Consider the following 12,770-nt stretch of genomic DNA (forward strand, 5'->3'; position numbering starts at 1 on the left):
ATTTGATTTCTATCATGTACAAACTCATCAATAGCACTAACAAACCAATTAATTTCATCAAATCCCTACTCAACTCATGGCTGCCAAAAATTAGGGTTCCCACTTTTTAATGTTTTTCTTTTATTTTCATGCAATTTCAACTTAATTTAGCATGTTTATCATACTTAGAAAAAGAGGGAAGCATAATAGTGCACTAACCTCTTGTAGCTCAAGTCTAAGCCAACCAAAACTTCAATTCTTTCTCTTCTTATTGCTACAACTAGCTTCCTCAAGGTATGGGGTTAATTTTTTATGAAGGGAGGTATGGGTTTTGGGGTAGAAAGCTTAGGGAAATCAAGCTTTGAAGAAAGAAAATGGAAGAAGCTTTTCAATGGAGTGGTTCGGCCAATGTGTTGAGAAGGAAGAAGATGAAATGAGATGATAAGAATGGCTTAATTATATTTGTCTCTTATATCTTTATATGTCTAAATTTAATTGGTTCAAAATTTTAATTATATCACCTCTATGTCATGCTTACCTCATAATTAATTAAATTTTTATTTCTTTTTTTTTTCTTTTCTTTTCCCTTTTTCCATTGCATATTTCATAATTTTAATTTATTTTTATGTGTTTTAATCTTTCTCATTTTAATTGATATTTAGGTCAAAATTCAACCTTGAGGGTGAAATGATCAAAATACCCTTTGTTATGCTTATCGGGTTATATCTGTCTGTACCGATTAACTAAATTTTCTTTTTTTTTTGACATTTTTAATGTCATTTTATCCTCACAAAACCTTCAATTTGATCCAAAATATTTATTTCATAAGGTTACTCGCAGGTCTGGGGTCGGCAACTATCTTCACAGTCACTTCCCAGTACGGTCACCCATTGTCCTGACTCCAGCTAGTTTAACTCATTTACAATTCTTTTCTTTTATTTTTCCTTAATTTTTCTTTGTCTTTATTCAATTAATTTATGTCTCCTCACCCTAGTTTAGTGTAGTTCCAGACATCCTGGCTGTCCGAACAGACGTTAGTCATCGAAACAGTAGAATATATGGACTACCTAAAGTGAGGGCATTACAAGAGGGTCATCCAATTGCTTTCAAAAGCTAGAAGCTGAAAGATGCTGAACTTCGATACACAGCTCAAGAGAAAGAGTTGTTAGCAGTGGTACACTGTCTTCGTACATGGAGACACTATTTGTTGGGGTCCAAATTTATAGTAAAGACAAATAATACAGTAGTGAGTCACTTTCTCTCTCAACCAAAATTGACTCCCAAACAAGCACGGTGGCAAGAATGCTTAGCTGAGTTCAATTTTCTTTTCGAATATAAACCAGAGAGTTCCAATAGAGTTGCAGATGCATTGAGCAGGAAATCAGACTTGGCAACCTTAAAACATTTAGCTTAGTTGTTGAGCAGCAAGGTAGACACCACATTGTGGAAACAAATTCATGACAACTTAAATAAGGATCCCCAAGCAGTAGCTTTGACAAAATTGGTGGAAGAGGGGAAGACTAGACAATTTTGGCTACAGGATGATCTCTTGATGACCCGAAGAAATCGGGTGTATGTCCCAAAGGCTGAAAATTTAAGAAAACTTTTGCTGTAGGAATGTCATGACACCTTGTGGGCTGGGCATCCAGGGTGGCAGCGCACATTAGCTTTAATAAAGCAGGGATATTATTGACCTCAACTGGAAGATGATGTGAAGGAGTACACGAAGACTTTCTTAGTGTGTCAACAAGACAAGGTGGATTAACAAAAACCTGCAGAATCATTACAACCTTTGCCAGTTTCGACTAAACCATGGGAGAGTGTCTCCCTTGATTTCATTGCAGGTTTGCCAAATGTTAGGGAGTACGATCATATCTTGGTGGTAATTGATAGGTTCTCAAAATATGGGACCTTTGTGCCAATGTCAGGGTATTGTTCAACTGAAAATACAGCCCACGCCTTTTTCAAACATGTAGTGAAATACTGAGGGATTCCAAAGAGCATTGTTAACGATCGAGATGGTCGGTTCATAGGCTTTTTCTGGGTGGAATTGTTTCGCCTCTTGGGCACTAGACTGGATGTCTCCACCAGCTTTCATCCACAAACAGATGGCCAAACAGAAAGATTCAATGGTTTGCAAGAGGAATACTTACGGCATTTTGTAAACGCTAGTCAGAAAAATTGGGCCTCCTTGCTCGACGTTGCACAATTTTGTTTTAACTCTTTAAAGAGCTCTGCTACTAATAAGAGTCCTTTCGAGATTGTTTTAAGTCAGCAACCTTTAGCACCTCATACTTTGGATGGTTCCTACACAGGCAGAAACCCTAAAGCATATCACTTCACTAAGGAGTGGAAGCAGATGGCCAACATTGCCAGAGCTCAATTAGAAAAGGCTTCCAAGCCAATGAAGAAATGGGCAGATAAAAATCGAAGACCACAAGAGTTTGCAATGGGAGACCTAGTGATGGTGAAGTTACTACCAGAACAACTCTGATTCCTTCGTAATCGGGACAATAGATTGGTTCAAAAGTATGAAAGGTCGGTACCAATCATTGCCAAAGTGGGCCAAGTTTCATATAAAGTGGAGCCACTAGTATGGATGAAGGTCCACCCAGTTTTCCATGTGAACAGGTTAAAGCCGTACCATGCCGATCAAACCGATGTCAGCCACAACAAATCATCCAGACCAGCCATCACCACTGCACCACTAGTCAACCAAGGAGTCGAAGAGATTCTAGCAGAGCGAGTAGTCAGAACCACCAAGTGGCCACCACACAAGGAGTATGTCGTCATATGGAAGGGCCTGAGCATAGAAGAGACCAGCTGGGAGAAAGCAACAGACCTTTAACCATATGTCCACAATATCGAAGAATTCCTACAAGCGTAGTCAATGAGGATGTCAACCAATTGAGTGGGGGAGAATGTCAAGGGGTAGGAAGTTAGGGTAGAAATGATGTTCATAATGTAACTTTTTAAGGGCAAAAGAGATATTTTATATTTTATTTTTATTTATGTAATTTTAAGGTGTATGACAACTCAAGCATGTTGATGTCTCTTCCTATCACACCCTATTATGTCCCAAATACTCTTTAGGAGGGAGTGACTAGGCAATTGACCTAGCTAGTCACTTTGCTTGCTGAGTCCCGTCTTGTACTCCTTTTACGCTTGCCCCTACCTACAATGAATTTGTTGTAATTATGTTATATGAATGAATGAAATAACATTTTCATGACATGCTTGTGCCTTTCTATTTGTTGTATCTTTCATACTAATGATGCTTGCTTATGTGATGTTTCACTTATATGAAATGCTTACGATGCCTCTTTAATTGGCCTTACTTGGCCCGATGCTAACCATGTCCTTGATTTCTCGCAGATTATTGTAAAATTTTCATTGACTGACTTGCCTTGAAGAGTTCAAGTTAAATGCCACACAGTCCCAACCAAGTGCTAAAGCTAGGCCCACGACACAGAGCACGTAGATATACAAATTTCATTAAGTCTTAAAAGCATTTTACATGGTCAGTCCAACGCTTCTCAAAACAACCAAAAAAAAAAAAGCATTTCCAGTCACACTATATACATCATGTTATTCATCCACAGTAAAGATATCATCCACCATTGAAGACTACTTAAGAATCTAACTCAAGGTTCAACAGTTCTGCCCTGCAAGCTCCTCCAACAATACATGTTCCCAATCTGATGAGCCAGCATGAGATTGATCCCCTAGCCTACTGGTCATGCGAGATTGGGTTATTGGATCATCCTTGACGAAGAGATGGAATTCCTTGATGGTAGATTTGTCTTCAGTAGACATACAGGCATTATTTTGTGACTGAGGTTCCATATTTACATCCAGAATTCTGTCCAGTGATCCATCTTGATCAATTGGCCAATGCCTATGGAAACCTGCATTTCCAAGACCAAGATCATCACTTGCTCTCTGGTGCTCTTCTTTATCCATGGAATTCAAATTGTCAACCCGGCATTGCAGAATATGAAATCTTGCCATGACAGAAGCTTCAACATCGTCTGCAGGGCTGATAGTACTTGATATAGAGGAATCTTGGATGGATACATCTGGCTTGTGGCCATCTGTGTCTTCACATCCTAATTTGTCAACATCGTTTGAATTGGGAGAAACATCAGAACTAGACTTCTTCTCTGCCGAACCTAATGTTTTGTCTTCACCAGAAGTATTCCAAGTGTTAGAGTTGTCGATTCGGCACTTTAAGATGTGAAATCTGGCAGTAACATCATCAGTATGGCTGCTTGGGCTTAAGATAGATGACTCTCGAATGGAAGTATCTGCGAAAGGGCTGCCCTTACTATCAGATGCCAACATCTTATATGTGAACAGATCAGAAGAAACCTTGGACCCTGATGGCTTCTCCATAACCACAGTATTTTCTGGTAAACCAGGAGCAGCAGAAAAATTTAAACAAAATGAACATGAAATTTAGGCAAACACATATTTTAATTGAACAAACAATACAACCAGAAATTTTGGTACAGGCTTACCGCAAACTTTTTGTGAGTTCAATTTTTCCATCTCACTCTTCATTTGATTAAAGCGGGCCATACAACTAGCAGTACACAGTGAAGCTTCTGCCTCAAGCCACAGATTCTTGTACAAAATAACTTGTGGATCGCTTTCTTCCTTGCCATGAAAATTCTCACTAAGGGCCTTTTTTATAGCCTGCAAGTTAATGTTTGTTCAAAGAAACTATCTTCCCTGTCTTCTTTCTCTATAGACTGAACACTGATTTATCATAAAATAAAAGAAAAGGGATAAACATACCTGGGTCATATTTTCATCTTTCAATATGTCTGCAGCAGTCCTTGCAAACACAAAATTTGACAACTTCTCATCATTCTTCCCAGAACCAATGTTATGCTCCTCCTCGTGGACATGCTGATACTTGGCTGGGCCTTGAGAATTAGGAGGATCAATTCTAGATACCTGAGCACCAGTCCTTGCATACACAAAAGTTGACAATTTCTCATCATTCTTTTCAGAAACAATGTTATGCTCCTCCTCCTGGACACGCTGATATTTGACTGAGCCTTGAGAATTAGGAGGATCAATTCTAGATACCTGAGAACCATTCATACTTGTACCCTGAGCAGTTCATCATTCAGCTTAGAGATAAATATTGAGACATTTTCAAGCATGGTTTACTAGGGCATATGATTATCAAAATTACAATGGCTCACTAGAATTTAATGGATTTCACAGATTTACCGGGAAAAAAGGAATTAAAAAAATTAAGAAACTAGAACATAGAATGATCTTGCCATTATTTCAGTAGATGGAAACAACTCACATCATCCACCAGAGAGGAAAGTAGAAATAAAAATATTCACACCTCCAATGTGTTTGCCATGGGTTCTGAATCTTACACTTTTAAGGCTTCCATCTTGTTTTAAACTATTCTGCAATCTGTTAGTTTTTCTTTCTATGCCTTTTCCTTAATTTATAAATATATTCTCAGCATATATTTAATATGCAGCATGCAAGAAAAGCAGAAGCATGTCAAATTTGGTGGCTTAAAAAGGAATGTGAAGAGAATAGACAAATAGTACTGAAATAGGTACTTTTTCCAGGAACTGGTCAGCTTTTAAAAGAGCTCTAAATTTTGGACTTTTCTTGTTATGCGATGCACTTGTTTCTTGCAGTGCTTTCTCTTTTATTTTCCATTATTACATATTTGGGGGGAATCATCTACTGGGGCTTCAATTTCTACATTTTATAAAATATAGCTTCTTCCAAATTTACCAACAAAGAAAGTCTAGTGAAAGAGCCTCAACACTAAAATGAGACGGGTTTAAATAGAGCAAAGAAATACCTTCTGCAGCTTAGATGACTTTCCAAGTTGAGAATTGACTCTCCGAGGAATCACAGAGTTTTGTGTTGAAGTCATTCTCTCCACATTCTTTAAAACACACAAATCAAGATTATTGATCACATCTTTAAGTGCCTCATAATCATCTTCCTTCATTTCACATGTGTCATTTGAAAAATGAAAGACAAGTAATTCTGACAAGTTCATGATGGTATCAATCAGTGTTCTAACATACATCTTCTGTGTTGATTCTCCTCCATGTGATTTAGTGAGCTTAGCAGGAGCATCATCTGCAGAAGGTGGTGAACGTAATACATGTTCTATAGCATGGAATGGCACATGAGATGAGCAGTCATCAGCATCATCATTCATATTCATCCCAAAATCGGCAACATGACCCCGGGGTGCACAATTTTTTTCAGATGTCCATTTAACTTCTTCACAACATTTTTGGTCATTGTAAGGGGATTTATGATCAGAATTATCAATTGCTTTGTTAGGCAGGGCATCATCAGAAATTTGAACACCATGGAAACTGCTAGGATTTGTATCATGGGGTCCAGATTTCACAGCATCATCAATTCCCTCACTATGCAGCAAATTAGCTACCAAGGGCCTCTTCAGAGAAGCAGCTAAACAACTTTCCATTGCCCAACCATCATGTTGTACTGAGCTTTCGCTGAATTTTTCAGGGGATATTTTTGCAGCATCATTGGCATTGAGACTGAAAATTTGATGACCTTGAAGATTTGAGCCACAGCAAGCCTCTAACTTTTTCATTTTCTGCGAAGTAACAACATCAGAAACTTCAGACTCAGAAAAATGAGAAACTGGAGCTCCTTTCCAGCATGGAGAGTCTACTGCAGAGTTGTAATGATCAAAACTCTCAGAATAATTCTTTATAGGATTGATGGATTCATTTTTATCAATGACTAAATTGAAGCCATCTGGACTTCTATGAGGAACTTGAATTCCATATTTTTCCCATGAAAGATGATCCGAAGTTTCCACAGAAAAACTTCTATTGCTTGACAGCTCTTCTTTTTTTGCGGAGGAAAATTCCGAAATGACCTGATCGTTTTGTTCCAGTTGGAATCTTACTTGGCTAGCATCAAAGCAAACATTGCATTCGGAGCTTATAAATGGATGAGGTTCCTTCACACAAGAGAGGTTGTTGCTAGCAAAATCTTTATTATCTTCATCACTGCTATTATTCATATTTCTAAATGAACTTGTATCTGGAGGTCTAATGACGACAGTAGGTGCAGAATTCTTGACTTTTGAAATATCACTTAAACTAGCATCATGCTTTCTGAAGCATTTTTCATGTGAAGCACTGTATGGCATTTGATGGTTCCAGGAATTGACAGCTTTTAGGGATGGTGCCCGAAGAGGAAAGTTTTCTGGAACTAAAGTAGATGCTGAGCTTGAAGTTGCAGGATAGTCAGTAGGTTCGAACTTAGCAAAATAATCCAACGGTCCTATGCCCGCAGACTCAATGTGGTTTTCCCCACCAACTGTATCAATGCTACAAGAAGCTTCTTCATATTTGCTCATGCCATCAGAAGCATACAACCCTGCAAATAATAGTGACAAAGAAAATGCGCACAAACAGATAACTCTTTGCAATCAAGGAACTGCCAAGAAACATCTGAGAACATGAAGGCAACCACAACTCCTCAAAGATACCAATTATGGTGGATAAAAGAGTTTATCCAATAACAATTTAGTAAAGTGGTTAAATAGGATTTTGCATCTTCTCATTATTAAATAACTCCTGAAACCATGAACACATAGATGAAAGTGCAGTTTTATCTTTTGTGTTGAAGACTTGCCCATATTAGAATCATGTCACTCACCTACTAACCCTAGAGTGCTTATATAGAAACATCATTTAAATGAATAATTCAAAAACTGATCAAACAACAATAAAAAAAAATAAAAAATGAAAATAAAATCAAAACATAGCACATATCCCTAATAATGTTTTCTTTTTATTACCAACTGGCCACAAACTGTTGACTCGTTGAGCTTTCTATAACATTTATTACCCTTAGCTGCAACTACATGTTAAGCATTTTCTCCAAAATGCAAATTTGCTGCATCTCTGAAGCCCTGAATATGTGCTAACAAGATTTACCTAGCACTTACTTCTACACAGCATGAGCAGTTGATGGCCATAACCATGACATCAAAATAGTAATTTTCTCCTATATATTTTCTCTTGGTTTTATTTTTATTCCAGTCCATTCTTAAGAACCACAGTGAAAATATAAAATCAGGACGTTATACAGACAAGAAAAGAAGAGGAAGCTGAGAATAGTTAAAATATATTAAAATATAGAAGTAGCCTGCAAGTGAAAAAAATTACTGAAATCTCAACAGTCCCTTTGGGAAACCTACCTTAAAATAGTTTGCATTATTCCGGTTCATATTTTCTCACTGGACTGGGACGCAACCAATTACCACAAAATGTAACAACTAAAGATGAAAATGCAGCAAGTGCAATATAGACAAAGACAGTCAAACTAGCATTCATTATGATTTGTAATGCAAGGACAATTAGCTTCAAAGGTCTACAAGGATGATGAGAAATAAGCATATAAAAACAACAAGAACTGCAAAGGTAAGAATGCTACTGATGAGAAACAAAATCATATATGAATAAAATGCTTTGATTGATAAAGCAAGAGAAAACCAAGAAGAGTATAAGTAGTTTAAGAAAAAATGATTATTATGCTCATTTTAACTTCCAAGTTAGGCCCTCAATAATAACAACAACAATAATTAGCCAAAGATACCTTGATTAATAAATTTCTCATTAGGGCAGAAACTTGCATCAAGTTGCACCTGTTCACTCTGCTGCCAATCTGCAAGTCCCTCCCACAAGCCACCCCACTGGGCCACATGCTCCAAACCAGACAAATTTTGGGTGTAATCATCATGAGAGGAACCGTTGGATGTAGCAACATGAGAAGTAGTCAATAAATCATAACCAGAATGGTGGGAGAGCCCCAAGGGACCATCACTGCAAATTGTGGGTGAAACATAGGAGGGATAATATGGTTTAGCTTCAAGAAGGCTAGTTGAACCTTGGCCATACAAAATGGTATCAGTTGAGGCCGAGACAGAAGCGTCAAAAGCAGGCACATGGGCATTGGATGAAGAAAACCTATATGCATTTGAGGACGGAACAGAATCAAATTCCGGATTTGAAATAGAAAAATAATCGGGTCTGGAATTTGGAGGGTGAGGGCCAAGCCAATTCTGCAAAGAGGGATTGAAGGTAACAGCATAAGCCGGTTCAGTCAAATCAACAAGTGGGTTCGAACCCGGTTTTGGTACAGACCGATCAACTGTGAAAGGAGGAGCTAAAGCCGATAAATTAGAAGGTGAAGGCGAAGATCCTCCTCCATAACCACAAGAACCATGACCCATCATCATCTCATCAATTTCTACTAACAGAAAATCAAGTCAACTGATCAAAAACCCAAAAAAAAAATATCAAATTGAATTCTAGTTTTAAGTGATAATCGTTGCTTTTAATAAAAGAAAAAGAGAAAGAAAAAGAAAAGGAAAAGGTACATCGATTGCAAGAGATGAAGATGATCTAGAACAAGAACAGTGATGATATAGCGAATATACAAGAATCAATATACAAGATAATGCGGTGGATCGCATGGGAAAGTGAAAGAAAAACTAATTAGAGAAAGGAGAGTTTACCTGAAGAAGACTGACGCCAAAGAGACGAGCAGAGCACTGTCGTATATTTCTTCGCCTCAGACGAAAAGGAGGAAGTGTTCAACAAGTTGGTCATTAATATGCAGAAGAATCCATTTTTTTATAATAATAATAATAATAATAATAAATTGCCAAGATCCCCACAAGTTGTTCATCTCTATAGGTAAAAATATTATATTTTCCCCATATATAATATTATAATATAAATCATATATTAAAATATTATACTGAAATCTATATTTAATAAATAATATAATACAAACGAGATATAACATAGAATTATTTGATATTGGAACATATATAAATTGTATATAGTAAAGTTAAATTCCTTTAAAATATTTTGAAACAATTAATTATATAATTAATGTCTCAAGATTTTTAATTTTTATAATTTTTGGTATTCAATTAATATTTATTATAATAGGGTTGATACCATATATTAGAGTAAAATAGTTTATTTTAGTTAGAGACGGGGCAACGGATAGGCTGACGCCCCAAACATTTTTTTTTTTTTTGTATAAATGTGATAAAATTTAATTTTTATTAATTGGTATCTCAAATTTTTTGTTAATGTTTTTACATATTTATAAAAATTTTAAGTAAATGTAATAAATTTTTATTTTTATTAATTGGTATCCTTAAATTTTTTAATGGCCTTAATAATTTGTAGTTTATATAATATGATTTAAATTGAAATATTAAAATTATCTTATTGTCATTAAATAAATATGAAAATTTAATTAAAAAATAATTATTCAAATTTTTATATTTAAAAATTAAAATTTAATTAGTAGTTTTTATTAAAAATTTAAATACAAGCATATAATCTAAATTTGATGGGTTTCTCTCTTTTGGCTTTTTCTTTTTTTTATTTAAATTAAAATTATTTCATATATATTTCTACAAGTAAGTAAAATTAGAAGTGTCCACCCTCATGTAAAATTTTGAATTAATCAATTTAAATCTGCATTTATTTTTATATGATATGTTTACTTTTATTATTTTATTAATTTTTAATTTATTATATCTCTTTAATTTTAATAATTATTATTTTTTAATGTTATACCATTACTTATTATGTCATAGTCTAGCCATTTGAAATTTATATTTATTTTTTAGCTTTTGATATGTGAATTTTGTTTAATGATTTAGTATAATACTCTAACATTAATTGATTTTTATTTCCTTAAATAATATAGTATATTTATATTATAAAGTTACATAAAAATTATAATTTTATAATTATATATATATATATTGGATATTTTATTATAATTTTTTTAACTGATAAATTTTTTTATTCTGATATTTTTTGTTATTTTTATTTACTATCTGTTCTATGGAATTATTATTATTATTATTATTATTATTATTGACTTCCCTAACAAAAAATTTTTGACTCCATTCCTGATTTTTATATTTTGATATTTAAAATGTTAACAATCTTAATAATTGCTATCCTTCTAAAAGGTATCTTAGACTGATTGTTGTTTAAAAAAATATTTTTCATATTTTTTAGTGTTTAGAGCATTTAAAAAAAATTAGTTGATAATATTTTTTAAAAAAATTTAAGTCATTTTTAAGAAAAATTAATTTTTTTTAAAGAAAGTTATTTTTTATTTTTTAAATGTTAATAATTTTACTAAAACTTAAAAAATATTTATATATACATGAAATAAACTCATATTATTAATTTAACGTTACAATCAAATAATAAAAAATATTTTCACAAGAAATATTTTTCAAAAAATATTTTTTAAAAAAAATATTTTTTATATGCAAATTATTTTATGTGAAATAAAAAAGTCTTAAGCATGTATATATTATATTTTTTTCATACGACATTTTTTTAGTGATAGAAAAAAAATACAAGATCTTTATCCCTAAAAATAAATTTCTAATTCTGCTATTACTTTGGTCTCTCTCTCTCTCTCATGAGAATTGATCATAATCTCTATTAAGAATTGCTCCACAGAGCTTAAGTGCAAAAATCTTAGAATAAACACCATTGTTTTATTATTGTCGCACATCAATCAAATATAAGATAAAAGTGTTAATATAAAAATTTAGATAATTTTTTTTTCTGGAATTAGCTTTTAAAGATTAATTAAATTTAACCTATTTTTTCTACGTGATATCTTAATCAACCACAAAACGCAATCCAAAACAAAAATCTAGTCCGCCTTTTGGATATTTCTTTCATCATTAATCATATTGAGAAGCCCATAAGAAGAAGCTCTAGTTATTGTGAAGGGAGCAGAAAATAAAAGACGATAGTCCAAAAGATCCGTAATTGAAATGCCAAGAATGACGACAAGAGTTTGGGATTAGAATTCATATCGTTGGGCAAGGCTCCAATGGGTATGTCTAAAACAGAATGATAAGAAAAACAAAGACGTAGATTGAAAGCGAGAAGATGAAGGGGAATGGATTTTGTTTGTTATTATGAAGTGAGCAGACACTTTCTCTCTTACTCTTTCATGATTTTTCTAAGAAAGAAATTCATCTTTGACATTGTTTTTGGCTATATATATATATATATATATATATATATATATATATATATATATATATATATATATATATATAATTAAAATAATAAAATGATTAAAACATCCTTAAATATTAATTATTTATATATAAAATAAAAAAAATTATAACAATTTCATTTTAAATTGCATACATATATATGTCCTATATTTTCTACCATATTTATCAGTCAACTTTAAAAGATAGTAAAATTTTGAAAAAAAATTAATTAAATAAAAAAAAAACTTTGCAGCTTATAAAAAAATAAGAATTTTGCCCTTTTATTCTTGATAAATTGATCATTTTAAAATTAATTAAATCGTTTTATTTAAATTACCACAATCAACCATTGTTAAATAACTTACTAATATTAATAAAAATATAATTATTCATAGGCAAACAATTTTTACAATAATCTCTTTTAAAAAACAATTTTTATAAAAAACTTTAAAGCAATGAAAATTTTAAATATTTAAATAAATATATATAATTATCAGTTCAAGAAATTGACATATTCATATTAATTTTTCATATATGTTTTATAAAAATTCAACATAAAATTATACATAATAATTAAAAGAAATTGAAATATTATAATTAATGTGTAGAATTTTTAAAATTATTTTTAGAAAATAGGAGAGAAATGACATGAAAGAAGAAAATTATTAATTTGAAA

The 12,770-nt window shown here is 32.9% G+C and overlaps 1 protein-coding gene across 4 annotated transcripts; it reads right to left on the minus strand.

Moving 5' to 3' along the window:
- Positions 1-3,457: 3,457 nt before the first annotated feature.
- Positions 3,458-9,678, minus strand: LOC110656432 (uncharacterized). 4 transcript variants are annotated; one of them, XM_021813172.2, is made up of 6 exons: positions 9,548-9,678; positions 8,626-9,279; positions 5,828-7,401; positions 4,780-5,100; positions 4,500-4,677; positions 3,458-4,388 (listed from the first exon to the last, which is right to left on the minus strand). In XM_021813172.2, the coding sequence occupies exons 1-6, from the start codon at positions 9,639-9,641 to the stop codon at positions 3,631-3,633; spliced, it is 3,579 nt and encodes a 1,192-aa protein (XP_021668864.2). In that variant the 5' UTR covers positions 9,642-9,678; the 3' UTR covers positions 3,458-3,630. The 4 variants fall into 4 exon arrangements, with proteins under 4 accessions (XP_021668864.2, XP_058010080.1, XP_058010079.1 ...); XM_058154097.1 differs by having other exon boundaries at positions 4,780-5,076; positions 8,626-9,282; XM_058154096.1 differs by having other exon boundaries at positions 8,626-9,282.
- Positions 9,679-12,770: the final 3,092 nt, after the last annotated feature.

This window comes from Hevea brasiliensis, chromosome 9, assembly GCF_030052815.1.
Source record: "Hevea brasiliensis isolate MT/VB/25A 57/8 chromosome 9, ASM3005281v1, whole genome shotgun sequence".
In the NCBI taxonomy this organism is placed as follows: Eukaryota; Viridiplantae; Streptophyta; class Magnoliopsida; order Malpighiales; family Euphorbiaceae; genus Hevea; species Hevea brasiliensis.